Source organism: Miniopterus schreibersii, assembly GCF_964146895.1.
Source record: "Miniopterus schreibersii genome assembly, chromosome: 10".
NCBI lineage: Eukaryota > Metazoa > Chordata > Mammalia > Chiroptera > Miniopteridae > Miniopterus > Miniopterus schreibersii.
In genome coordinates, this window is record NC_138110.1 from 80,911,251 (window position 1) to 80,939,106 (window position 27,856).

Sequence of the window (27,856 nt, forward strand, 5' to 3'; positions counted from 1 at the left end):
CCTCTCCTAGCCCCCAGGAGGAGTGTGACTCGCAGGCCCTCCCTAGCTGTTAGGGAAGGTCTGTCCCCATCCCTAGGTCACCAAGAATCCAGTCAAATTGGTTTAAACAAAATGGATTGTGTATTGGCCCAGCTGATAAAAAGCCCGGGGTATCTGGGAAGCTGGGCTTGATTCATCTCAAAGTCTGTAGTGTGTCCACTTTGCTGACCACCTTGACTCAGGTCAGAACTGGGGTGGGGAAAAGGGTGCTGTCTATTGGGCCCTCATACCTACACTTAGTGGAACAGGATGGTGACACTGGAAATCACTGCTTTAGCCCCTGAGACCTCTCTGACACCTTCTCTCCCTGGGTCCTCCCTGCCCTGGAGTCGCCACCAGTGCCAATGCCCGAGTTCTGCAGTCCCCTTGTCCCCTTCCTCACCAGCCACCCCGTCCTAGTCCTCGGGGAGGCTTTCCTAGGAGAGGGCTCTCATCACAACCTCCAGGAGGTCTGTAGTGCGCCTTCCCGGAGGAGTTGCCTGGTCCCGTCTGCCCGATCCCTCCCCTGTTACTCCTGCAGGAGCTGGTCACTCAGAACCAGCTGCCTGCTCTCCCTTAGAAAAAGGCAAGTGCTGGGCCCAGGAGAGGAGGGGCTGAGAGGAACCTTCCTGACCCGAGGGAAAGTCAGGTTCACCTGCTCTTGCTACTTTTTAACTGGGTCAGAAAGGTTATGCTAGACACCTGAGGACCTTAAACCACAGCGTGTTAACTAGTGAGGACATCGGTCGGCTAGGCTGCTGTGCCCAAACCAACCAGGGCTTCACCTCACTGACGCACATTCTGGGCTGCGCGAGGGCTGCGCAGCCAGGCCAGGCCTGCTGTGGGCGCCGCCTCTGCCCTCGGTGTCATCTCATGGTCCAGGACCTGCTCTGCAGCCTGCAACCCCAGCTGCATTTCAGCCGGGGACAGGGGAGGACACCCCAGGACGAGCAGGTGCTTCTTCCTTGGGCTTCTTACTGTCGGAGTGCTCCCAGGGCCGCTCCTCGCTGCGCCAGGGGTGGGTGATAGGCCTGGCTGACATTACTGTCGCTCTGCAGGAGGGAGACAGACTTTAAGTCCCTGTATTACATCACGGTGATACCATGACATTTGTCTCAAGGAAAACCGAGAAAAATAAACTAGGTAGCATTAGCTGGAGGAAGGACCATGGAGACAGACTGCATTCATCACTTTTCAGAGAAGACTAATGTCTGCATCAGCCCTGAGGCTTTGGGGGGCACCATGAGAGGTGAGGGGAGGCAGTGTTAGCCCCAAATAGGCCTTTGTTGACATGTTGGTTATTTTTAGCTGGTTATTTTTATTTTTTAATTTTATTTTTGTTTAAAATATTACAGATGTCCCTTTTTCTCCCCAGTGACCCGTTCCACCCCGTCCCCTCCCCCTCCCCAGTCCCTCTCCCCACCGTTGTCCATGTCCTTGGGTTGTGCATAGATGCATATAAATTCTTTGGTTATCTCTCCCCCTCCACCCACCCCCCTCCTCCATCCCCCTGACATTCGTCAGTCTCATCTATGCTTCCATGTCATTGAATCTATTCTGTTCATCAGTTTATTAAGTTCTTTAGATTCCACATATAAGCGAGATCATGTGATGTCTTTCTCTGCCTGGCTTATTTCACTCAGCATAATTTTCTCCAGGTCCATCCATACTGTCCCAAAGGGTACGAGATTCTTCTTTATAGCTGCATAGTATTCCATGGTGTGAATGTCCCACATTAGCTGGTTATTTTAACAAAAGACGCAGGAAGAAACTTTGACCTTCTCCCTGCGTTTGACCTTCCCTGCTATGTGATTTAGACAGGAAGGGAGCTAGCGTGTAGGTAAGTATGGTTACTGTGAGCCAGGTGTGACAGGCAGGGAGGAACCTGGCAGGTCCTTGACCAAAGCCCTCTCTGTGTCCCCTTGTTCAAGATGGCCCAGCAAACATTTACTTACAAACATTTGCCTTTCCATCTTGTGAATTACTTTCCTGCCCTTTGAAGTCCCAAGCCCACCCCTCTTCTCCGTAGCTCTGGAGGGCACACAAGCCGTAACTGTCCCACTTGTCCTCAGGTCTCATTCCTAGGAGGCATCATGCACACGCAATAAGTACGGTCATTTAGTGCAGCCCGAAGAACTTAGGAAGGTAAAAGAAATTTTACTTTTCTGTCCCCACAGTGGGGTTCAGTGAGCCGGCCTACGATGCTGCTCACAGCCTGCCTGCCTTTTCCTTTGCACTTTTTCACAAAATGTGACCGTGGGTCACCCAGGCTCATAGCAGATCCCGGTGCAGCCCCTTCCTTTCCAGCTGGTGGTCGTCATTGTAAACGATCTGTACTTGGTAGAAGCTGTTGCTCTACCTCATAAGAGAACGGCCGGCCCCTAAGTGCACCGAAGCGTGGAAACATGGTTTGCAGATTCCCCTGACCTGCAGCTCCCTGAGCAGGCCTCAGAGAAGAGCTGGTTCAGTGCACAGCTTGCAGGGGACCGTCCATTAGCAAGAGCAGAATTTCTTCACCAGACACTCTGCCCAAGAGGGCGCAGTGCGGACTCTGACCCACAGGGTTGATGGACCCGTCCTCCAGCCCCGGCTGCCCTCACCGTGAGTGGGAGAGACCAGAGGCTAACCCTGCCCAGGGATTGCCCCTGGAGATCTGGATTTGTGGGCCTGGTGCTGGGACAGGCCTGTCTAGGGGATTTGGAAGCCTACAACCTGTTAGGGTTGAACTGTATCCCCCAAAATTCATATGTTGAAGTCCTGACTCCCAGCACCTCAGAAAATGGTGATTTGGAAATAGGGTCTTTGCAGATGTGGTTGCGATGCAGCCATTCTGAGGAGCCTGGGCCCCACTCCAGTGTGACTGGTGTCCTTGTGAAAGGGGGAGGTTTGGACAGGGAGATGCCACGTGAAATGAAGGCAGCGACTGGCGATGTGTTTGCAGGACAATGGACGCCCAGATTGCCGGTGACTGCCAGAAGCCAGGGGGAGGCCAGGGACAGACTCTCCGTCACTGCCCTCGGAGGAGCCAACCCTGACGACACTCTGGTTTTGGACTTCTGGCCTCCATAATGTGAGACAATGGATTTCTGCCCCGTTTGTGGCAGCCTGAGCAAACACGCGGCCTGTGACCCTGACCTAGCTCCTAGGCAGCATCCCATCACGAGGGCCCCGGCCGCAGAGGAGGGCCCTGCCACCCGCTCAGGGTCACAGTGTGTGCTCCCATCACCTCTGTCTCGGCTCTGCTGGCCTGGGCACATGCACCCACTCACAGGTGACACCTGCACGCATGCACAGTGCAGCTCCTGGGTCGTCACACGCAGCCTGAGAGCCCCGATGGCCCTCAATAACATCAGATGACTTCCGGGCCACTACCTCATTACGAGTCTGCGTAGGAGACCCATTGTTTCCCCCCCCCCCCCCCATTGGCTGACGTCTGTGCAGCATCTTTGTTTCCCAGTGTGAATAGAATGGGCCACTGTACCAGCCTCGTCTTCCTGCGAGGAGGGCTGTGGGACACAGACGAGCGTTGGCACCAAGGTATATAATGTGCCCGCGAAGGCCTTGGTGAGGTTTCCTTTTCCACTTCTCGTCCAGGTCCAGGGGCACTGCTGAGGCTTTGGAACCCGGCCCGATGGACCCCAAACTGGGCAGAATGGTGAGTGGGCCTCCAGCTTTGGGAGAGCAGGGACCAGAGTGCTGGACGTGTGTTTGCCCAAAGGGTGCATGTGCCATGCGGGAGCCAGGTGCACAGAACAGGCTGCACGGGGCCCGTGAGTTGCCACTGCTTGGACGTGCCCTCAGGTGTCACTGTCTCTGCCAAGGGACAGGCCATGTAGAGGTGGCCTATGGTGTGCTCCGGGTGGCTGTCTATTCTTACGGACACTTGTGTGGTGTTCTCTTCAAATCGTTTTTCTAGTGCCTGGGACGCAGCCAGGCTGGGTGGGTGGTGGCAGCCAGGGTGAGGACCCGAGGCCCAGGCAGCTTCTCGGGGGGGGTGCGCTAGGCCCCACCACAGCACACTTGTCCATGCGCAGTTTTCCTTCACGGGAAAAGCAATGTTATTGCTAAAACCACAGAGCACCTCTAGCTGCTGAGTGCAAAGGGCGAGGCGTGACTTGGGGGAGGGTGTGGAGTACCGTTTGCTGCCTTTCTCACTGATCCCTGAACTCTGCCCCCCACCCCACCCCACCCCAGTCCCACATTAGTGTGAAGCCTTTGGCAGGGAGCCCCAGGAACCTGCATTTTATATAATTCAATATATAATTCAGTCACTTTTACCCCATTCACAAGCATGTGCAACCGTCACCACAGTTGGTTTTAGGATATTTTCGTCGCCTCAGAAAGAAGCACTGTGCCCTTGGAATTATTTCCCCACTCAGCCTGCCCCCAGGCCCAGAGTGACCACCGATCTCCCTGTGCTGCCAGTAGTCAGGCGTTTATGAGACGCATTCCTGGGAAACAAAAATGAACATTAATGACTAGAACAAACTCCAAACTCCATTTTTGAGTCCAGAGGGCAGTTGGCCAAGAAGATTTCTAACCCTGGCCGGGTAGCTGGTTAAAGCGTCCTCGGCATATGCCGAGGTTGTGGGTTCGATTCCCAGTCAGGGCACATGCAGGAACCAACCAATGATGCATAAATAAGTAGAACCACAAATTGATGTTTTCTCTTTCTCCCTTCCTCCCTCTCTCTTTGATCAATTTTTTAAATATGCCTTTATTGATTTCAGAGAGAGGAAGAGAGAAAGAAACATCAATGATGGGAGAGTCACTGATTGGCTGCCTCCTGCATGCGTTCTACTGGGGGTCGAGCCCGCAGTGTGGGCATGTGCCCTAACCGGGAATCAAACTGTGACCTAGTTCATAGGTCGAAGCTCAACCACTGAGCCACACCAGCTGGGCTGATTAATTTTTTAAAAAGATTTCCAGGTGTTGGGCTGGAAGCATCTTTAGCCGGTGTTATGAGGGTGATTTTGATGACTGATTTGTGGTTTCAATGACTCTGGGATGTCATGGGTGTTCCAGGGAGTGTTCAGAGTGGCCTGTGCAGCAGCAGATCAAGTTGTCCCTCTGTGGTCTGTAGAGGTGACTCCTCTGGAGTTTACGTCCGGTCCTCCAGCTTCAGGTGCAGGGCTTCGGACAAGGGCCTCTTTAGTTCCCAGTGACGCCAAGTCAGAAAGGGGGAGAGGAGATTGGGAACATCGGTGTGCAGAGTTGTAGCCAGACACTGGAGGAAACCAAGACTTCAGGGCCCAGAGCAATTTCCAGGTAGATAGCACAGCCTCAGAGACAGCGAGTAGGGCTGGGGCCTGAGGACGGGGCAGCAGGGTTTTCAACACGGCAAAGGAACATTTTACCAACAGACCCAGATACCTTTAGTCTCTAACAAGAAGCCAAAAGTAGATACACATGTTCAGAAATTAATGTTCCAGTGTTTTATCTTATTTAGAAATGATCTGAATATTTATCAACTGTCCATCATTTAACTTAACAGTATAATTTTAAGGTTTCAAGTTACCAAAGAGAGGGAGGTCCCCGTAGGGAATTCTGATCATTGCTCAGCAGGTGTCCGCTCTTACACTCACGCACCCACTTCCAGCAGCGCAGTTACCGCACTTTAAACTTCCAATTAAAAAGCCGTGGACTCAAAACGTAAAGAATATCTCTGCTGGAGAGAAACAGAACAAACACTCAGTGGTGAGCGGGGGTGGAAGCGTCTAGAGACGAGGCTGCCGCAGGGTCTCGGACCAGAGCGCGGGCACAGAAGGCAGCGGAGCCGCAGCAGTGGGCGCCCAGCCTGGCTCCGCGCCCTGCCTGTGCCCAGGACTGCGCCCCGCTGCCCCTGCACCGGGTCCGGTCAGCGCTCCCTGCCTCCAGCCGGCAGCACCTGGAGCCGGTGCGGCCTCGGGCTCCGGGAGTGAGCCCCGGCTTCCCGAGCTAAGCTTTCTTTGGGGTCAGACTCGCAGGTAGAGGATGGTGGGGAAACTCCTAGCTCTTGGGGCTTTCTGGGGGATTCTGTTTCTTCACCCCAGCGTGTCCAGGCTGCCCTCCGAAGCCACGCCCTGACCACTCCCTCTTCAAGACTGGCTGCTGGGGTTGTGAGCACAGGAATGCTGGGCCCAGCCCAGCTCTGCGGGGGATTGAGCGGAATCCAGAAAGGCCAGTTGAGGGAGGGGAGGTCCCGCTTTAACTTTTAATCTGGGCACGGTGAGCTGGACCAGTGGGGCGCCTTTCCCGTGTAATAGCAAACCCGTCAGCCCAGCCCCCGGCAGAGCGCCTTCCCAGAGCAGCCGCACCACCACGGGACTCTAGGGGGCTCGGTAAGTGGGAGCCTTGGCCTCCAAGGTGACCCTGCACAACGTTTCTCATGGGTGGAAAAGGGTTTGGCCAGTGGGCCACTGAGTGTAGGGGAGGAACAGGCCTGGCCCAGGCCGTGTGGGGGAGGCAAGAAGCTTCGTGTGGGTTCTTAATTCTCAGCAGCTGGCAGTGCAGGAGGGCTGGGCTAGAAGCGTCACAGTGTCATTGGCCAAGGCAGCCCCCGGGGATGTCAAGGCCACCTCAACTAAGCACACAGGCCATCTAACCTTCCCCGCCACTGGCGAGAGTTGGGCGGGAGGAGGGGACACGGAGGCGGGGCCCGTGGAGAGGCTCCCTGGACTGAAGCTGGGTCAGTTGGGAGGACGATGTGGGGGTGCGTCCACTGCTGAGGATGTGGAAGTGGCTTCAGAAAATCTTACAAGTTAAAGTATTTAAAAATAAGGCACTTAGAGTTTTTGTTCCAAATCTAAGAAGGAGCTGGAATGAACAGGATCTCACAGAGCATGAGGGGGTTCTCTCTGAGGGCCCCACAGGGGGCATCTCCAGCTGAGCCAGGCTACCTGCCCCACCGAGATCATGCTAAGACCAGGCCTCCAGCTCTGCTCCCTGCCCCCTCTTCACCTTCCTGCCCTCCAGCACCTTCTTTGTGCAAAGACAAAAGCCAGGAATTGTGCAATTAGTTCTAAGTCACGTGTGTCTGTAACCCAAGAAAAGAGACAGAAAGGGAAAGGGGTGAGCGAGGCAGCCTGGGGAGGCAGCAAGCAGTGCGGGGATGTGGGGATGCAGGGACCCCCCCAGGACCTTACAGGCAGGGTCAGTGCCCACAGACCGTCTCTGCGGCAAAGGACACAGGTGCTCTGTCCACTTTGCGGGCACTGAGGGGAAGCGCAGTCATGCGGACCCTGTGGGAGGACCCACCACCGGGGACCATGCCTCAGGAACCTGTTGGGAAGGGAGGGGCTCCCCCCAAACCCTAACAGTTCTTCCTCCTCACAGGCACTCCTCTTTTCCTGTGGCTGCCTTTCTTCAGAGTCCCCGCTGTACTGTTCATTGGGAGGAGCACCAAGTGTTTTTTAAATGGAGATTGAATGCATGGAAAATAAAAATAACAGTTCGAATATTGATTTAGATGGGTCGCTGCAAAAGGTAGCCTGTTCCATTTCAGAGAGCCTTTCCCGGGTGCCCAGAGCTGCTTTTCTCCCTGATTTATTTGCAGCCCCTGGGTCTTGGCTCTGCCCCCCAGAGATTAGCTGGGTCCAGCTTCATTCCCTTCAGGAGGAGGCAAAGGATGCTCAGGGGTGGCTCACTGGCGCCATCTACTGGGCCAAGTTCCCTTTTTTAAAAAAAATATATCTTTATTGATTTCAGAGAAAGGAAAGGAGAGGGAGAGAGAGAGATAGAAACATCAATGATGACAGAGTCATTGATAGCTGCTTAGCCCGCAACCCAGGCATGTGCCGTGACCAGGAATCGAACCCCGATCTCCTGGATCCTAGGTTGATGCTCAACCGCTGAGCCATGCCTGGCTGGGCTTTTTCTTTTTTTAAAAATATATTTTTATTGACTTCAGAGAGAGGAAGGGAGAGGGAGAAAGACAGAAACATCAATGATGAGAGTCACTGATTGGCTGCCCCCTGCACGCCCCCTTCTGGGGATCAAGCCCACAACCTGGGCATGTGCTCTGACCAGGGAATTGAACCACAATCTGGATCCTAGATCGATGCTCTACTGCTGAGCCAGGCCTGGCCGGGCAACTTTTTTTTTTTTAATTTATCTTTATTGGTGAACGTATTACAAATGTCCCCCTTTTTCCTCCATTGATCCCCTTCACCCTGTACTCCTCCACCCAGGCCTTCACCCCACTATTGTCTGTGTGTCCATGGGTTATGCATATAAATTCTTATGTTAATCTCTCCCCATCCACCCCCCACCTTCCCTCTGAGATCCCTCTGTCTGTCCCATGCTTCTATGTCTCTGGATCTATTTCGTTCATCAGTTTATTTTGCTCATTAGATTCCACATATGAGTAAGATCATGTGATACTTGTCTTTCTCTGATTGGCTTATTTTGCTTAGCATAATACTCTCCGGGTCCCTCCATGCTGTCTCAAATGGTAAGAGATTCTTCCTTTTTACAGCTGCAGAGTTCCATTGTGTAAATGTCTGAGAAGATGCTTGATATGATTTCAATCTTCTTGAACTTGTAGAGACTTGTTTTGTGTCCTAACATGTGGTCTGTCTTTGAGAGTGTCCCCTGTGCACTTGAGGAGGATGCCTATTCTGCCGCTTTGGAGGAATTTCTGTAAATGTTAATTAAATCCATCTGATCTAGTGTGTCATTTAGGGTTACTATTTTCTTGTTGAGTTTTTGTCTGGAAGGTCTGTCCAGTAAAGTCAGTGGGGTGTTAAAGTTCCCTGTGGTGACTGTATTGCTGTTGATCTCTCCTTTAAAGTCCTCCAGAAGTTGTTTTTGTTTTTTTTCCAGCCTGTATGAGTCTTTTGTTCTGAGGTGGGTCTCTTGTAGACAGTATATATTTGGGTCATGTTTTCTTATCCATTCAGCTACCCTATGTTTTGATGGGAGCATTTATTCCATTTATAGTTAAGGTCATTATTGATAGATACTTATCTTTTGCCATTTTCTTCCTTCATGCCTGTTTCTCTTCCTCTCCATTTCAACTTCTAATTACAGCAGTTCCTTTAACATTTCCTGGAATGCTGGTTTGGTGGTGATTAACTCCTTTAGCCTTTTTTGTCTGGGAAGCTCTTTATTTCACCATCTATTTTGAATGATAGTCTTGCTGGATAGAGTAGTCTTGGTTCCAGATCCTTGTTTTGCATGACCTTGAATACTTCATGCCATTCCCTTCTGGCCTGTAGAGTTTCTGATGAGAAGTCAGCTGACAGCCTTATGGGAGCTCCTTTGTAGGTAACAGATTGCTTTTCTCTTGCTGCCTTTAAGATTCTCTGTCTTGAATTTTTGGCATTTTAATTATGATGTCTGAGTGTGGGCCTCTTTGGGTTCTTCTTGCTTGGGACTTTCTGTGCCTCCTGAACTTGTGTGACTTTTTCCCTGACCAGGTTAGGGAACTTTTCTGACACCATTTCTTCAAACATGTTCTCTAACCCTTGCTTACTTTTGACCTCTTCTGGCACTCCTATGATGCGAATATTGTTATATTTTATGTTGTCCCACAGCTCCCTTAAACTGTCCTCCTGTTTTTTAATTATTTTTTCTTTTTGGTTCTGTGGTTGAGTGATATTTTTACTCTGTCTTCTAATTTGCTGATCTGATCCTCAGCTTCCTCTAATCTATTTATTCCTTCCAATATTTTAAAAAATTATTTCTATTATGTCATTCTTAATTTCCTTCATAGTTTCCATTTCTTTTCTCATGCTGTTGAGCATCTTTATGATCAGTATTCGGAACTCTATATCTGATAGATTGCTTATCTCCATTTCATTTAGCTCTTCTTCTGGATAATTCTTTTGTTCTTTCATTTGGGACTTGTTTTTTGGTCTCCCCATTTTGGCTGCCTGTTTGGATTTGTTTCTGTGTATTAGGTAGATCTGCTAGGACTCTCAGTCTTTTGGATGGCCTCTGGTGCCAGCCAATATCAGACACTGTTTGTGACTGTTTTTGAGTACCCTGTTTGAAGTTTTCTGCACTCCAAGCATCTGGTTCTCTCTGCTGGGGCTGGGTGTGTTTGTACAGGACCAAGATGTGCACCAAGGTCTGCTTTTCCAAACCCTGGGTCCAGAAGCAAATCAGGCAAAGACTCAAAGCACCGAAACGCTGTTATTCAATCTCTTGATGAGTCTCGGGCTGTAGAAACTCCACAGAGTGAGGCAGCTGATTGTTATCAGTCTCTGTAGGAGCCTCAGGCTGTAGAAACTCCGTGGGGTGGGGCCAGAGGTTTTCCAGCAGGGTGGGGCAATTGCTTCTCCCCCATGCAAAAGCAGTCTCTATGCGATCTCCACTTTTTGTCCTTGGTTATAAGGGTGCTCCCCAGCTCGTCTTCAGTTGCAGTTGATCAGAGTGCTTTTTCTGTATTTTAGTTGTACTTCCAGTTTGGTCCTGGGAGAGTGGCAGTGTAGCTAGCTTCCACTCAACCCATCGCCTTCTTGTACCTCCTCGTTGTTTGACTTGCATTTTCCTGATGGCTAATGAGATTGAACATCTTTTCATGTGCTTAACTGATCATTTGTAGACTTTCTTTGGAGAAATGTCTATTCAGATTTGGTTAATTTGTCTCATATTGTTGACTTGTGTAGCTCTTTATAGTCTAGACACACATCCTCACCTTGACTCTGTTGGTGCCCAGAGCTGGAGGCCAAGGAAGGAAGCAGCCTAAATCTAAAATGGTCCATTTTCAGAATGTGCAAAACCACAAAGAAGAGCTGGTTTGGGAGAAGAGAATGAGTTAGTTCTGCGTCCGGAAGTACTACCATCTGGGTTTCTGGTCTGCACCCCACACACCTGGGGCCACTGCAGGGTGGATAGACGACCAGGAAGGGGGCACAGGGAAAGGGGAGGGCAGAGACTGGGATCACACACAGGTACCACATTTATGGGAGAGAGAAGGAAGGGACCCATCAGGGAGGGAAGCAGAAGCCAGAGAGGTGGGACGGAGAGAAGAGCAAGCCATGGAGCAGGGACCCCAAGGTGGGGAGCGTGGCCTGCAGTGTCTGAATTATCCTCAGTTCTTAGATGTTACTTATCACACTATTCCTTGTGCGTTTCTTTTCAAAGTACCCTCCTTCAGGAGCTGATGGGAGGAAACCTCCGCACACTAACACTGCATAGGATTCTAGACAGTGTTTACAAAACATGCTTTCTAATAAAGTGGTTAATTGTATGTAAAAGAAAAAAATTTTAATTCTCAACTGAGGATATTTTTTCCATTGCTTTTCAGAGAGAGTGGAAGGGAGAGGAGAGAGAGAGGGAAGAGAGAGAGAGAGAGAGAGAGAGAGAGAGAAACATCAATGTGAGAGAGGCACATTGATTGGTTGCCTCCCCCATGCACCCCAACCAGGTCAGGGGTCAAACCTGCAACCCAGGTACATGCTCTTGACTGGGAATCAAACCCCAAACCCTTTGATGCACAGGCCGACACTCTAACCACTGAGCCACACTGGCCAGCACCACACATAAAAATTTTGATTAAAAAAAATTATATCACCCTCTTCTCCCTTCCAGATATTGCCCCTAACACCATATGTGTGTGTTATGATGCAGGGGGAGTGAACCAACAGGACAGGAAATCGCAGGAACAGACTGACGAAGGTCATTTAAAAACAGGCTTGTGAGCTGGGATCCTGCCTTGTTACAGTCCTTCAGCATGGAGACCAAAGTGTGTGGGGAAAATAGAGCACAGAGTAGATTTTCCAGCCCACTGCCTTTTGTTATTTCCATCTGAGCGACTGGCCAAAGGTGTGCTGGAGAACAGACTTTCTTCAAGTATTGGAAAGGTCGAAAGTCCAAGCCCTGGTTCTTATTTTGCTTCCTCCCCTGTTGCCCGCCTGCAGGCGTCATCTCTCCTTGCTGTCCTGCTGCTGCTCCTGGGAGGCATGTCCTCACCCCACCCCGGCCTGGTCGAGAAGGTCTTCCGGTACATGGATCTCCATCAGGATGAATTTGTGCAGGTTCGAGAAACCACTCGGAGTGCTTGCACGAGATCCCTTTTGGTGTCTGGGTGAATGTCTGTTTGCCGGGAACTGTGGGGGTTTTTGCCTGACAACTTAATTCCATTTAAAACACCTGTGATTCCTCATTGACTTAAAACAGTCACAGACTGTTAGGTTTACGGGAGAGATCTCTCCCAGCCATTTCTCCTGAAAGGGGCGCTCTGTTCCTTTCCTGCACATTGGACCTCAGGGTGTCTGTTCAGTTGTGTCTGGCAGTGGCCCGCAAACTCCACTGTGCTCAGGTTCACTCAGAGCCATCCTCAGATTGCCACTGTCCCTCTAGAAGGGCCCTGGCTGAGACCCTCTCCACCCGCACTCGGCTGAAATGCATCTTCCCCACGACACTAACCCAGAGTGAACCTCCGGCTGCAGCAGCTTTCGGTCGAGAGTTCTGCCAGTTTGGTGCCGATGCTGTTGTTTTGTGGTCCAGGTGCGATCGATGCACTGTTTCTTCTCCTCTGCTCTGTTCCTGCCTCACCACCTGGCATCTATGGGGCAGGAGATGGAGAAGGAGGCCTGGGGAGGGAAGCAGGAAAGTGATGCACCCACAGTCTCCCTGTAAGTCCCTCTTCTTCCCCGCCTCTGTCTCGCTCAGGCCAGGCCACCACCACAGCCCGAACTCCCTGTGCTTTCACAAACTTTGCACCTTGAGTCCCCATGTCCTGTCTGCACACGTGTCCAGTGTACCTTTACTTGACCAACCAGTCAACATCAGGACTCCCTTTGGCATTTAGGTGTTTTGTGCTGAAGCACTATGCCGAATGCACAAGGAGTGATGGGCTGACCAGAAAATCCAAGTGTGGAGGATGGTTCTGGAGCCCCGCAGCCGCTGAGGCCACCATGGGGGTCAAGTCAGGTGTTTGTTAGGTCCAGAGGCCTCCAGGACATTGTGGGAAGCCTTGAGTCCCAGAGTGGATGTGGCTGGCCTTCGCTCTCAGTGCTAAAAACCAAGCTCTTCTTTGCAACCCTGTGGACCCACAGGGGCCCAGGCGCAGGGAAGACAGCCTTCCCCCAACCTGCCTGGCCCATTCTCCTCCTGACCCAGCCGCTCTGGCCTCTGTGTTTACACCTTCGGCTTGTCCCAGGGACTTTTGAGTATGGAGGTCAAATGAAGGGTGTTGGGGACTCCCTGCCTCCTGTCCTGTGTCATGCTAATCAGCTGTCTGCACAGACGCTGAAGGAGTGGGTCGCCATCGAGAGTGACTCCGTCCAACCCGTGCCCCGCCTCCGACAAGAGCTCTTCAGGATGATGGCCGTGGCCGCCGAGGAGCTTCGGCGCCTGGGCGCCAGCGTGGACCTCGTGGACCTGGGCTCTCAGCAGGTGCTGGGTGGACCCTCCCCTCCCCCGTGAGCTGCACTTCCCTGTGCATCGGCCACGCCCACCCGGGGTGGTGGCAGGGCGGGGCCTGCCCTGACCCTCAGTTAAAGCAGCCCGTGGTTCCTCCTCGTACCAGATGAGGCTCGTGTATTGGTTTCTCATCATGTAAGGACTTGGGGGGGAGTGGGGAGAGCACAAGTAGAGGACGTGAGTGAAGGTGACTTACTCTGGAGAGGTCCCCGCTGTCCACACCCTGCACGCAAGCTGCACATCTCCCTGAAGCCCTGGTGCATCTTTCTCAGAGGCTCCAGCCTCTGGTCAGATCACTGCCTGCTCCTGCCGCTCGGTCACGAATGGCGATCTTAAATCCAGCGCCTAGTGCCGCCGCCTGGCTTAGCGCTGACGAGTCTCCGGATGGTTCGTTTTCCGACTCTGTCCACCCGGTTCAGGCTCGTTGAGTCTGGGTTCCTGCTGAAGAGCACCCCGGTTAAGTTCACTCTCTGTCAGTGTGTGTCTAAGGAAGTGCTTTGTTTTAATTACGTTTCACATGTTAATTAAAAGTGCCCGTGGTGCCCATGATGGAGCTGGTAAAGGGTGGTTAGAGAATTATGTGGGCTCCATAAGACCCGGGGGTGGAAACAGGACTCCCAATGTCATGTCTCTGAATTTTCAGGGCGAACCAAACAGCTCTCGTTTAAGGCCGTGACCCATTTTCCTCCGCAGCTGCCCGATGGGCAGACTCTCCCGATGCCTCCCGTCATCCTGGCTGAGCTGGGGAACGAGCCAGGGAAACCCACCGTGTGCTTCTACGGCCACTTGGACGTGCAGCCGGCGAGGCAGGCCGATGGGTGGCTCACGGACCCTTACACGCTGACGGAAGTGGACGGTCAGTGATGGGCCCACCGTGGATGAGGGATGCTCACGGGGGTGACGATTTAAGACAGGCCTCCGTCCCTGGCTCCAGGTCTAACTGTCGCTGTAAAGAGTGAACTAATGCCACTCTCGTGGTCTACGAGTTGGTCTTTCTTGCATTTGCCAAAGAAACTGCCACCCTCTGAGCCCCTGGGTGAATGGGCTCCCCACGATGGAGCCCTCGGGGTGTGGGGAAAACGGTTGTTAGGGCACATGTCTTCTTTCTGAAATTCCCAAATGTTTTAATTAGTTTAAAACTTCTTTTTAAAGAAAGAAGAAAGGTTAATGGAGACACAGATACCCTTTTTAAATTCTTTTGCTCGTAAAATCTCAGAATGCGAGACTATGTCAGGTGTGTAACAGCCGCAGGTCCTCCGCCGTGAACGTGGGTAAAACAGCTGCTGGCCCTCGGGGCGGACGGGCCTGCGGGCGCCGAGGAGCTCCCTCCCGACCCGCTGGGCCGCGCTGTCTGCAGGAGGAACACACCGCGCTTTCAGCGCAGGGCCTGCGCCTGGGGCAGAAGGCCTGTCACGCGGCCACTGTGCCGCCACCTGTTTAGCATTCGGCCGGCGGGGTACCCCTGCTCCTCTGACAGCTCTCCCCCCTTTTCCAGGAAAACTGTACGGACGGGGAGCCACAGACAACAAGGGCCCCGTCCTGGCGTGGGTCAACGCCGTGAGCGCCTTCCGGGCCCTGGGGGAGGTAGGCGCCGGGGGCTTGGGAGGGAGGGCGGTGGCCGTGGCCGTGGTGGTGGCGGTGACGACGGGGCAGGCCGCCTGCTTCGGGTCCCGCGCTGTGCCCCGAGCCTTCTGCCGAATGTTGTCCTTCGCTCTCCCCAAAGCCTCCGCAGTGTGTGTTGTCACAGTCACGGCCCCTCTACAGCCGAGGGAGCGAGGGGTGGGCAGGCAGGGAACTCCGCAGAGCCCCTGGCCGGGGCAGGCCTGGTACCGGGAGCCTTGCTGCCGACCACACTGAGAAACGAAACGAAAAGCATGGCGAGCCCGCGGCCAGGCGCTCTCTGCTGGGACTTGACGTTCCACCTGCGTCTTTCTCTAGCTCGTGCTTTTATCTCCTATTACAGAGTCTGGTTTTATTAATAGAGACATACATACTTTTAAAAATACGTTAGCGCCCGGCCGTCGTGGCTCAGCGGTTGAGCATCGACCTAGGATCCAGGAGATCACGGTTCGATTCCCGGTCAGGGCACAGGCCCGGGTTGCGGGCTCGATCTCCAGCAGGGGGCGCGCAGGAGGCAGCCGGTCAATGACTCTCATCATTGATGTTTCTCTCTCTCTCCTCTCCCTTCCTCTCTCTGAAATCAATAAATATTTTAAAAAAATACGTTAGCTACTTGACCAGTTATCAAGATAGAGACCCCGACATGTGATGTTCTGTCTGAATCTTGAGGTCTTTTCCATCCCTGTGAAATGTGGTTTTCACAGGTGTCCAACACAGGTCCTGGAAAGGTAGGGGTGCGGCTTCGAGGAGGGGCCGCCTCTCTCGGCCTCCAGGGGACATGTTGGTGGCCTGGGTCTCCCACTGTCCCACATGGTGTCCTCACAAGGATGGTTTCATCTCACACCACCCTCCCTTCTGACAAGTGCACTTAGACTCCGCACCGAGGGCCTGTCCAGCTGTGTGGCCCCGGGCACGAGGCCGAATCTTCCGGGGCCTCAGATCTGTCCTGTAGAAACAAGGATGTCAGTTTTCGTGGCCAACTTTCTGACCCTGTGTTTACTTGGCAGCGGAATTCATTTCACACAGAAGCAGCCCGTCTAGGCAGTGAGCCTGGGACAGGAAGCCTGGCCCTTGGCTCCGTCCAAGGATTTTGTGGGGGGAACCCTAAGGACACGGAGCCTGCTACCTTCTCCCTCGCCTGGCCGCACTGGAGGAAGCCCCTCTGAGCACTGGGCCGTGAAGACGGGGGTCAAGGCCGGGCTCCTCCATCCAGCCTCTGCCAGGAGGAAGCGGGCGGCAGGGGTCAGGCTCCGGCCGTCCCAGCCAGGCCCGAGGGCTAGATCTTCGGTGGCCCTCGCTCCCCACTCCTGTCCCTCAGAGCAGGGCCGGGCCCTGCGGCGTCTCCCCCGAGGAGATTTCATGGTTCTCCCCTGTCTCTCTGTCTAGAGTTCCCGCCCTGGACTTCCTTCCTCTCCGTTTCCTTCCTCCTTCCCTCCCTTCCTCTCCCTCTCCCTCTCCCTCCCCCCCTTCTTTCTTAAGGGAAGGGAAACAATAGTTATAAGAAAATTCCTGTATAAAGGCCAAAACCTGCTTTGCTTTTCAATTTCAGCTGCGAAACTTACATAATTACAGTCAGAACGTAAGCAGTTAATTCTCCCTGAGCCTCTTTTCCTCACCTGCGAGCCAGGAAGGGTCCCTTCTACCCCCGGGCCCCCAGCGATGAAATGAAGCTAACAGTCGAGGCGCATCGGTGCCTGCGGGTGCTGGGCCCTGAGAGCGCCCGCTTCTTTCCTGGCGCCCTCCCCCCTCCTGTGTCGTGTGCAGATCACTGAGCCTGCGTCGCCCCACTGGACCGTCTCCCCAGGAGCCAGGGCGAGGGGCAGTGCCCGCACCGCACAGGGAGACGCGTGAGCAGCCCGGCGGTGGGTGACATGGCTCACCAGGTCCCTCGGGTGCCAAGGGACAGCCCTGCTGGTCTGTCATCCTCTCTGAACACTTGCAGCCATTGGCTGGCATTTTATTAATCACCTTTTGCCAGGAAATTCTGAGGCTTTCCTACTGCCTCTCAGCCCTTGTTGTTGACAGTGAAATGTTAGCAAAGAGCTTTTGAATATTAAGGTTTCAGAATGTAGCTCCACTTCCTGTGACGCCTAGAAATGTACCCAAGCGATGCATTGGACAAACGCCTATCCCCACGTGCCCTTGGCCAGCGGGTGGCCGCGGGTCACATTTCCTGACACATAATCCTCCGCTCGTCCTGCCTGGTTCCTCTTCGGCGAGTCGGTCCCCTCATAGATCAAAGTGGTGTGTTTGTGTGGTCGTCTGCCTGCCTGCAGTCGCTCCCAGAGCCTCCTACGCGTCTCCTGCGCTGGGAGGAGGCTCCGGCCTCTGCTCTTCACGGGGCCCTGAGATAGGAAGTTATAAATTGTAGAGATACAATAAGGTCAACACCGACGGGGAGGGACACGTTGTGATAATTTTACAGCAGCGATCCCGAGCCCTGGTATTAGCTGGGGAAAAATCAAGTCCACTCTGCTGTGTGACCAGGGCCTCTGAATAAGTCAGAAGGCAGCTGGAACTCACAGCTGAAAAACAGCAGACACTTGAAATGAAAATTATCCCGAGGCTTAAACATCAGCCGGTCTTTCAGAGGAAAGGGTCCTCGTATATCATGCTCAGAATTACGAGGGCGGAGAAGAGGTTTGTCACTGAGTGGCCTTTCTAGAGAAATTCCCTTTGGGGAGAAGGGAGAAAGCGCCCCTGTCGGGGCCCCCGCAGAGCTCGTGGGGTGGATGCCGCCTCTGTTAGGAATCCCTTCCCCACACTCTTCACCGGCGTCAGACTGGTGGGTCGCCCTGCGGTGTGTACACTGGGCATTCCCTCGAATTCTCCTTCCCAGCCTTAGTTGAAGCTCCTTTACTATCACAGAGATGTTGGGACTGTGAGTAATTCCTGCATGGAACACATAGAATAATTACTGTATATTTATTTATTTTTAAATGTATCTATTGATTTCAGAGAGAGGAAGGGAGAGGGAGAGAGAGGGAGAAACATCGATGATGAGAGTCATTGATCGGCTGCCTCCTGCACGCCCCCTGCTGGGGATCGAGGAGCCTGCAACCCGGGCCTGTGCCCCGACGGGGAATCGAACCGAGATCTCCTGGATCCCAGGTCGATGCTCAACCGCTGAGCCACGCCGGCCGGGCAATAATTACTGTGTTTACGTTAAATACCCACCGACCCTGGGTCTTACGAGGCGAGAGGGTGGCTGTGCAGCTTTTGACAGAATGGCTTGTCCCACTGTTGACTTGTTAACTCAGGATCTCCCGGTGAACATCAAGTTTATCATTGAAGGGATGGAGGAGGCCGGTTCTGTGGGCCTGGAGGAACTTGTCACGAGAGAAAAGGAGGGGTTCTTTTCCAGCGTGGACTACATCGTGATTTCAGACAACCTGTGGGTCAGCCGGTGGAGGCCCGCGCTCATCTACGGAACGCGAGGGAACAGCTACTTCACGGTGGAGGTACCCGCAGACCGCGGAGGGAAACCGTGGCGGCTGCTGGCCTGCAGGCGGGGAGCCGCCCTGGGGCCTGGGAGGGGCAGCGACAGAGCTGTGTGAGAGCACAGAGTTCTCCCGGGATGCCCAGGGACCTCGGAGGGAGGTCCTGGGGCTGGGTGGGGGTTCACCAGCCCCCCACTGTGAGCGTGAGCTCTGTGCATCATTCTGCAGACTGGTTCTGAGGGCTTGAGACACACAGGCCAAGGCTTAGGGACTGCAGCTGTGGAGTCTGGGTGAGGAGCCTGCCCATCAGGTGCTGGGCTCCCCGGGGCCTGCATCCCAGTCCCGGCTCAGTGATGCACACACAGCCTGTGTAGGCCCCTTACTCTCGGCCTCCGAGTCCTCACCTCTAACGTGAGCACAGCAACCCCCACGCAGCTGGTCCAGCCCTTGTTTTCATCAGTACAGACAGCCTGGGGCAGAGCGCGTGACTCAGAGTCAGACAGCACCTCCTGGGAGATCTCCTGTCATTCCGCCAAGTTCCTCTGTTTTCTCACGTAGCAACGTGGACACCAAAATCCGTGCCGTGGGAACCCATTGGGGCTGGAATGAGGACACCCCCCTGGCCTGACCTTAAAGGTGGATCGGGCAGGGAAGACCCGCTGGGCAGGGAAGATGGGGGATCAGTCGAAGAGACAATTTCAAAAACCCCTCACTGGTGACATGGGCTATGGTGTCATTTTAAGGTGACCCATTAGCAGGACTGGGGACTCCCCTTGCTTTGGAAACAGCAAGCTGGTAGGAAGTCAGCGCAGGAGGAGATGCTGAGTTGACTTCTGGACCTGAATTTCAGAAGGTGGAGCACACCAGGGGGGTCAGAGCTTCGGGGCGGCGCGTGGAGGAGTGTGGGCGGTGAATGGAGCCCAGTGAGCTAGTTCTCGGAGCTCTGTGTGTGAGGAAGAGCGAGCCCCGGAATAAGCGTGGGGGCGGGAGACAGAAAAGAAGTGACTGGAGGAGACATTGATAGGATTGTCCTGCAGGCACAGAAAGAATCCAGAGAAGAAACTTTCTCAGAAACCACAGGAGGAGAATTTTTCTGGAAGGAGGGTGAGCAGCAGATGGGGGTGAGACCGAGAGTAAGACGAGGGCATACCCATCAATAATTCGGTGATCTTGCACAGAACCCCGTTTGCGGAATAGGTGGGGGCTGAAGTCAGTTTCAGGGGGTTCGGGACACATGGGAAATGAAGACATGGGCGTCATGTGACCGGACAGCAGAAGTGACGTCAGGCTGCTCACCTGAGTCCTGGGGGACACCGCTTGGCATGTTTCCCACCACGTGGAAGCTACGGCGGCCCCAGCGACAGCAGCAGACCTGTCTTCTCCTGCCTGTCTTGCAGGTGAAATGCAGAGATCAGGACTTTCACTCAGGGACCTTCGGTGGCATCCTTCATGAGCCAATGGCTGACTTGGTGGCTCTTCTCGGTAAGGTCTTATTTCATTTTGTTTTGTGCCTCAGGACGCAGGCTCGGAGGCTCCATGAGGACTGGTGTTTACACCTAGTCCCTGGGCCCCTGCTGTGCCCCAGCGCCGGGCGAATGCTGGGATGTGGCGATGCACAGACCCGCCTTCCATCAACGAGGGCACTGCCCCTGACCACACAGGTTAAATGACAAGTGTGACCCCACAGGGCTGGACCAACAGGTGGCTTGGCTCTGTGTGGACATAATGGAAGCCAAGGAAAACCCCGTGAAAGTCTGGGTGGCCGCAGTAGTGTGACACGCATAGTCTTAGGAGGTGTCTTTACTTGAATAAAAGCCCCCAGGCTGACCGAGGATGGATTCAGCTGTCCTGAGACTTGTGCATCATTTATGTTCTCTACTTGCTGGTTGCCTTGTGTCTTTGATAAGTACTTTCTCAAGATTGTGAGCAGTGTTTACTGAATGTCGAGTCTGCTTCTTTTACATTCTTCGATGATTTCTCCTATTCTATTAATCCCAACATCTTTCATAAATAACAGTCTAGGCCCTGGCTGGATAGCTCAGTTGGTTAGAGCATCATCCTGATACATCAAGGTTGCAGGTTTGATCCTGGGCCAGGGCATATTCAAGCATCAACCAATGATTCTTAGCCAGTTTTGCGGACTGAAGGGTCCTGGGTTCGATTCCAGCCAAGGGCAGCACATACCTCGGTTGCAGGTTCCATCCCCGAGGGGCATGTGCAGGAGGCAACCAGTCGATGTCTTCTGAAAAGCAATGGAAAAAATATCCCCGGGTGTGGATTAAAAAACAAAAAGAATCAATAAATAAGTGGAACAACAAATTGATGTTTCTCTCTCTCCCTTTCTCCCCCCTCCCCTCTTCCCATCTCCCTCTTAAAATCAATCAATAAAAAAATAAATAACAGTCTAGGCGACTGCTCATCACCACAAAGGTTCTCATGGTCCTGATGGATCTCATAGACTAGACCCCAATTATGCTTTTGATTAATGATGATATTCATTATATTATTACCGTGTGTAGGGGCGAGAAGTTGAGGAATGAGGATTTTCAGTTTGTCAGGTGTGTGTGCGTATACACACATACACATATCTAAATTTTTTTTTTTTAAAATATATCTTTATTGATTTCAGAGAGAAGAAAGGAGAGGGAGAGAGAGAGAGAGATGGAAACATCAATGATGAGAGAGTCATTGATCGAGCCCGCAACCCGGGCATGTGCCCTGACCGGGAATTGAACCCCGATCGCCTGGGTCCTAGGTCAATGCTCAATTGCTGAGCCACGCCCGGCTGGGCTAAAATTTTTTATAATGACTTTAACTCAGGATAATATAAAACTTTTGAAAAGTTTTTTTTTTTTTTTTTTTCTTTTATGTATCTATTGATTTCAGAGAGAGGAAGGGAGAGGGAGAGAGAGAAACATCAATGATGAGAGTCACTGGTCGGCTGCCTCCTGTGCGCCCCCTGCTGGCGATCGAGGAGCCTGCAACCCGGGCCTGTGCCCTGACAGGGAATCGAACCCTGATCTCCTGGATCCTAAGTTGATGCTCAACAGCTGAGCCACGCCCAGTCGGGCTTGAGAAGTTTTTAATGTTTATGCTCTAACAGGTATAGTTGGGAGGTAGAATGTCATGCAGGTGAGTCAAACCCCATTTAACTGATGGCAAATCTACAGCTCATCCTTCCATCAACAAGGTGGGCGTTAAAGCGGGGCTGGTGCCGGCCGAGGAAGCTGCTCCCTCCTGGGACCATCACCCCGAGGATGTGAGCTGCTGCCGGTGGCTCTGCCGTGGGGACAGGAGCCAGTCACAGGCTGTCCCCGTGGTCCGCGGCAGGGCCGGAGCACCAGCCCACAGGGAACACCTGTATCCTGCAGGTAGCCTCACAGACTCGTCTGGTCACATTCTGATCCCTGGGATCTACGACCACGTGGCTCCTGTCACAGAGGAGGAGAGAGACATGTACGGGGCCATCGACCTGGACCTAGAGGAATATCGGAGCAGCAGCCAGGTGCGGCGGTTTCTGTATGACACCAAGGTATGGCTCAGGCGATGGCTCGCTGAGGGGACTGACGATACTAACCCATTTTCCCCGATCCTAATCTCCTGCGTGCTGCGGATCTCACACCTGAGAACCCAAGCAGGTCATTCTGAGGCGGAGATTCACCTTCCCAGCCACTCCCGGTCTAGATCCAGACCTTTCTCTGGGGCTGTACCCACAGGGCAGTTCCTCTGTCACAGCCCTGCCCTTCCTAATCCGCTTACTAGACTGTCCCAGCCGGGCTTCCTATCTGGTTAATGAGAGAACAGTCTGCAGTCATTTTAGCTCCAGGCCCCTAACTTTATTTTTCTAGACAAAACCAAGAGCCTCGGGCTGCTCTGTAGATCGCCCCTCAGAGCAGGGCGTAGCCCAGAGGCGGAAATGGTGTTAAATCAAATTCAGACTTTTCCTTTCCCTCGTGGCCACCCCTCCTCCGCCTGCTGTGGTGTGTGGGTGGATGGCTGGCTGCTTGGGGTGGGGGAATGCAGGAGAGGGGAGCCCTGTTGAACGCGGGCAGAGTTCCTCCCACAAGCTCTGCATGGCCACAGTGAGAAAGAAAACTGGCTCAGGCGTCTGCAGCGAGCTCGGATGCCTGGAAAATAACATGCATTTACGCACAGGCTGTCACGGGTGACTGGGAGGGAAATTTATCACTGAACTCAAATTTCTGAAAGGGCCCCCTTGCCATCTGTTAACTGGAAACCAGAGATCTGATGACAAGGGGCCCTTGTCTATGGGAGTGGCCTGGGCAGGTGACAGCCGCAAGCACCTCGTGTCCTGAGGGAGAAGGTCATTTGTACTAGTCCAGACGTAGCCAAGCAGGGTGAGAATGAACTTGTCCTGAATGGTTGTCTCCGATGGACAGAAACTGGTGATGTGAGCAATACAACTGGACTGGTTTTAATCAGTCATTCTTGTATATAATAAAATAATTTTATTTTAATTCAGGAGGAAATTCTGATGCACCTGTGGAGGTTCCCATCTCTTTCCATTCACGGGATCGAGGGGGCGTTTGATGAGCCCGGGACTAAAACTGTCATACCTGGCCGAGTGACAGGAAAGTTTTCCATCCGCCTGGTCCCTCACATGGATGTGTCTGTGGTGGAGAAACAGGTAACGCACCTGCCCGCCTGCGAGCAGCACTTCCCGAGAGCCCCGCACACCTGAGTGAGCAGCTCCGGGGGCGGCACTGAAGTGCCACCTTTTCCAAGACAAAAGGAACTGCAACTGATGTCAAAAAACAGCCATCATTTCTGTTCAGTGGAAATCTCTTTCCTTGATTACATGCAATTATAGTAGTCAGATAAATAACCATTTGGAGTTGGAGTGATGGAAAATTTTTAAAAGTTAAATGGTAGTTACAGAGGCGAGACTGGTTTTGTACACAGATGAGGACACTCGCTGTCTACGGCTGGATTGAGCTAGAAAATCTCAAGCGCCTGCCATCAATTTATCCTAGTGTCTGAAATGAGCACTCGGATAGGAGCCTTTTAACGAAAATGTTATCTGGAAGGAGTTATATGTCCCCATCGTCCGCCCGTCATCAGTTATCCTCAAGTTTAACAGACTTTGTAAACTGAACAAATGAGCTCAAGAAACACCTCATCCCAACCCTCTCCAGCCCATTGTCCTGTTACTGTTTTCTAGGTGATAATTACGTTCTACATACGCCCCCTCCCACTTCCTCTCCTTCCTCCCTCTCCGCACCCCCACTTTCTCACCACTTACATCCCCTGAGGGCGGGACCTTGTCCCTCTTGCTCACAGCTACACCCCAGCCCCTAGAACAGGTCTTGCCACATGACAGGTGCTCTGCAAACGTTTGCTGAAGGAATGAATGGAAGAAATATCTAAGACTGTGGGGTTCTTCCCGGGAGGATTCCACAGCAGCAACCGGAATGGAGCCGGGGCAAAGAGAAGGGTGCTGACAAGCCCTTTCCCAGTCATTGTGGGATGGCTCTCGAAATGGTCATGAAGGGCCGATAAATCCCGAAAGGGGGATGTTCAAACTGAGCAGTTATACTTGTATCATGTTTCATAGTCACTCAGCATTCATAATACTCCTGTTGCTCGTGGGATCCGTAATACCATTCGAGGTTTCACAGTTACCAGATTCAGAGCAAGCAAACATTAGCAGTCAGACGCTGTGGTGGGATGGGGGGGGCTGGGGGTGAGGGGGCTGAGAGCTGGTGTTTCTCCCACTGGGCGAAGCTCTCCCTGGACACCCTGCTGGCTGTGCCGTCTTCCCTCTGGCAGGGCCAAGATCACATCACAACCTCTGGATTTGTCGGGCTGGGATTTCAGAGTTTCTTGGTGGGAGACTATAGTCATTGTCTGAGGGAGGAACTCCAGATTTTCTCTTGCAATTGAAAACGTTACCTTTTAGGTGAAGCAGCATCTCCAGGATATATTCTCCCAAAGAAACAGTCCCAACCAGATGGCTGTTTCCATGGTGCTGGGACTACACCCGTGGGTGGCAGATGTCAAAGACCATCAGTATCTTGCAGCAAAAAGAGCCATCAAAACAGGTTGGACTTAAGATACTTCGAGGTGCCAGTTTACTGTGGGACCAAGGGCTGGTGACTGGGGCCGGGCCCGGGGTGGGGTGGGGAGCGGGGGCTGGATAAAGCAGACAGTGTGAAACTCCAGTGCCAACTGTCCTTTACACCGGCTGTATTACTGAGTGTGACCCTTCTTGTGATGATGGGAATGACAAAATGCCTGCGTGATGAGATGAAGTGAGGGGCGTGCGGCAGGCATTGTTGATTTCTGGCGTTTTCCGTGCAGTACGGCCAGGTCGCCGTTGGCCGTGGGTAACTGAAGCCTTGGAGAGTACAGCCGTGGGCAGGGAGGGACCACTGCGCTGCAGAAGGGGCCTTAGGCCACACCCTGATGGCAGCAGAGCTGGAGTTTGAGGTCCAGGCCTCCTGGGGGGCCGGCTCTCTGCGAGGGCTGTCAGTACAAGGGACGCGAGCACGAAAACTGGAGAGAGGACGAGCCCCAGACCTGGAGCCTGCTTCTCTCCGTCGTCCCACCCCCCACGGGCAGCAGTGACCAGTAAAAGCTGGGAGTGAAGGGAAGAGGAAGCTCAGCCAGGCAGGCGCAGGGAATGCGGCGAAGGGAGACGTGCTGTCCACACGTCAGGGCCCACGGTGAAGACCCAGGTGCTCCTGCAGGAAGGCGCGAGTCCGCTCGGGGCCTGCTGCGTGAGAGGCCACCAGGCGCGCCCTCGCGGTTCGCGTTCACAGGGACCACGCGGCGTGTCCTCTTCCGTCACTTTATTTTTCGTCTCCGCTCCATCACTGGCACCTCGCCCTCTGGCCCAGAAGGTTTGAACTCGTCTCTTTCTAGACCCTGGGACAGCCATTCAGCTATTTCATGGTATGCATTGAAATCTGAGTACAAGCACTGAGAGGTCAGGTGACAGTTGACTATAGCGATGTATTTACATATTGGTTAAAAAAAACACCTAAAAAACTAAGTCTCACTTTCCTAATATTTAATTTATGAACCAACCATAAAAGTAGGTACATTGGTGCTGCTCTTCCCCAAAATGCACGACCCCTTCCAATTATGAGAAGACAGACAAACCCAGGTTGAGGAACATTTTACAAAACGACCGATCAGTACTCTTCCAGAGGTTCAAGGTCATGGGACACAAGGAAAGACCGAGAAGCTGTCACAGACTAGAGGAGGCTGAGGAGCCGCGACAAACGCAGTGTGGGGTTCTGGACTGGGTCACGGGGCAGGAAAGGGACAGTCGTGATGGTCCGATAAGGTTGGAGCCAAGTTAATATCATCATTCCAATTTTAGTTTCCTGTTCTGGACGCTCTATTTTAGAACATAAATTGCATGACAGCAGATGCTTACTCACCCCACCCACCAAATGGACGGGGGTCACTGGCGTCGTCTTGCTTATCAAAGGCCTTCTTCCCTGGCTGCAGTGTTTGGAACGGAGCCAGACATGATCCGGGATGGATCCACCATACCAATTGCCAAAACATTCCAGGAGGTTATCCAGAAGAGTGTGCTGATGCTTCCGCTGGGCGCCGTTGACGACGGGGAGCACTCTCAGAATGAGAAGATCAACAGGTGGGGTCTGGGGGGGCCACGGCCTCGCCGCCCAGCCCCAGGTCTGTGCATCGGTGACCTCGGACATGCCGCAGGCTTCAGACTGAATTTATGCCCTCCCCTCCCCTGTTCAACTTGGCGGGTGTTCCTCCGCCATCTGAATGCAAATAACGGTGTTTCTCTTTCTTCTCTCAACAGGCGGAACTACATAGACGGATCCAAATTGTTGGCTGCCTTTTTCCTAGAGGTGGCTCAGCTGCACGAGTAACGACAGGAACCTTCCCGCTTAGGCCCGGCCTGCTGACAGATTCCCCTCGCCCACACCCTGGACAGCAAGGAACCAAATATCCAGAGAATTTCGGTCCAGGAGATAATGTTTTCCCTCCCATTTAAAGCATCTTTGGACACTTGGACCAATGATATGGCGTCTCAAAGGTACAGACGTTGGGGATGCTTTAATGTCCCCGTTGCACGCCTCTAAAGTCACAGCTACCATCACCAGCCTGATGTCCCCAGGGTCAGCTGCAGCAGCCCAGGACTGGACTCGTTCTGCCCTTGGAGCACAAGGACGATTCTTTTACTGGACCTCCCCTTGCCACGACTGGCGTGGTCACTCTAGCTTGCTGTCTCGTCTGGAAGTACCCAGGACACAATCATTCCACGCAGCGACTGCCAGTACTCACCCCGCCCTTGCCCGGGCCACCTCTCCCCTTTACCTTGTTAATAAAAATGTTGGTGTCCACCACTGACCACCATGGTTTCCCTGCGGGTTCATTTTTAGAGGTATTACTAGAGCATGATACCATGTCACCCTCTTGCGTCCCTTCATTTATTTTTCCTGCTTCTGGAAAGTTCTGAAAGAGAAGTGATCAGTGTGCATAGCCTCATGCCACTCGGGATTCCTCGAGTGGGGATGCGTCTTTTCTTTTCCCAGGCCTCTTCAGCTTTGCTGTGATGGATGCTGCCCGCCTGTCCCTCCCGATTTCTGTTCTTCCTCCCCTCCATCGGTAAAGGCCATCCTGTCTCTCTAACGTCTTTGCACATGTATATCCGCCACAGCAGACTCCATCTGATAGAAGTTTGCTGAGCCCACTGGATTTTACTCAGAGACGACATCTAAATTGCCCGGAGCTTTTAATAGCATCAGTGATGGATAGAGAGCTAATCAACCCTGAGAGCACGACAGCTCTATATTTAAAGCCATCAGCGGTGAGCAGTCATTAATCATTTCAGTTAACCCTCTTGTTTGCTTGATTGGAACTGACAGTGTAAACAAACAAACAAGGTGATTTTCCTAAGGTTGAGTGTATGTAAACAAATCAGTCCAATCTTTATGAATTCATTACCTAAATCACATTAATGGGAAGAATTTAAGGGTTTATTAAAAATGTTTCTCTTGTGATTCCAAACAAAAACAAAGCATAATGCTTTCCACCTCTCCGCCGGTTCTTGAAATGTCAGTGTTGAAACCTACGGCATCCTATCTGAAATGGCTAGGCCACGGTCCAGTGATTCCACTTACCCTGACCCTGGTCACTGAAGGGGGACCCCATTGCAGCCTCAGCCTGGGGGGTGCACCACAAAGTGTCCACTTCTCTGAGGCAGAGACATCAAGTCCTGGTGACTGAGTGTTGGCAGGTGTTTCATATCCTTTGATAGTAAGCTTGGTTCGCGCTCGCTGGATTACATTGAATCTTGTGACATTTGGGATTTTATGGGACCTACCTGACGTATTTGGCAGAATTCCCAAGAACGAACTGTGCTAGAGGTCTATGATGCTAATTTATATTTTAAAAAGGAGTTCAGGAACTCAGTTAAC

General features: G+C 52.8%; 1 protein-coding gene across 10 annotated transcripts; it reads left to right on the plus strand.

Moving 5' to 3' along the window:
- The first annotated feature begins 736 nt into the window (after positions 1-736).
- On the plus strand, positions 737-26,791 carry CNDP1 (carnosine dipeptidase 1). Of its 10 annotated transcripts, XM_081149166.1 has the most exons (14): positions 737-972; positions 2,960-3,088; positions 3,613-3,673; positions 11,865-11,981; positions 13,195-13,344; positions 14,065-14,227; positions 14,867-14,955; positions 18,252-18,452; positions 19,829-19,913; positions 21,803-21,963; positions 22,915-23,079; positions 24,352-24,493; positions 25,911-26,058; positions 26,236-26,790. In XM_081149166.1, coding segments are annotated over exons 2-14 (1,554 nt in total). In that variant the 5' UTR covers positions 737-972; positions 2,960-3,086; the 3' UTR covers positions 26,306-26,790. The 10 variants fall into 10 exon arrangements, 7 of the variants coding, with proteins under 7 accessions (XP_081005292.1, XP_081005293.1, XP_081005294.1 ...); XR_013999666.1 differs by lacking the exon at positions 737-972 and having other exon boundaries at positions 24,352-25,346; positions 26,236-26,788; XR_013999668.1 differs by lacking the exons at positions 737-972; positions 2,960-3,088; positions 3,613-3,673 and adding an exon at positions 6,104-6,338 and having other exon boundaries at positions 26,236-26,472; positions 26,554-26,788.
- The last annotated feature ends 1,065 nt before the right edge of the window (positions 26,792-27,856 follow it).

Coding starts and splice junctions, on each gene's coding strand:
- CNDP1 (XM_081149165.1), top strand. CDS start 7,414: ATGGAGATTGAATGCATGGAAAATAAAAATAACAGTTCGAATATTGAT. Junction 13,345..14,064: donor TGGACCTGGGCTCTCAGCAG/GTGCTGGGTGGA, acceptor TTTCCTCCGCAG/CTGCCCGATGGGCAGACTCT. Junction 14,228..14,866: donor CACGCTGACGGAAGTGGACG/GTCAGTGATGGG, acceptor CCCCTTTTCCAG/GAAAACTGTACGGACGGGGA.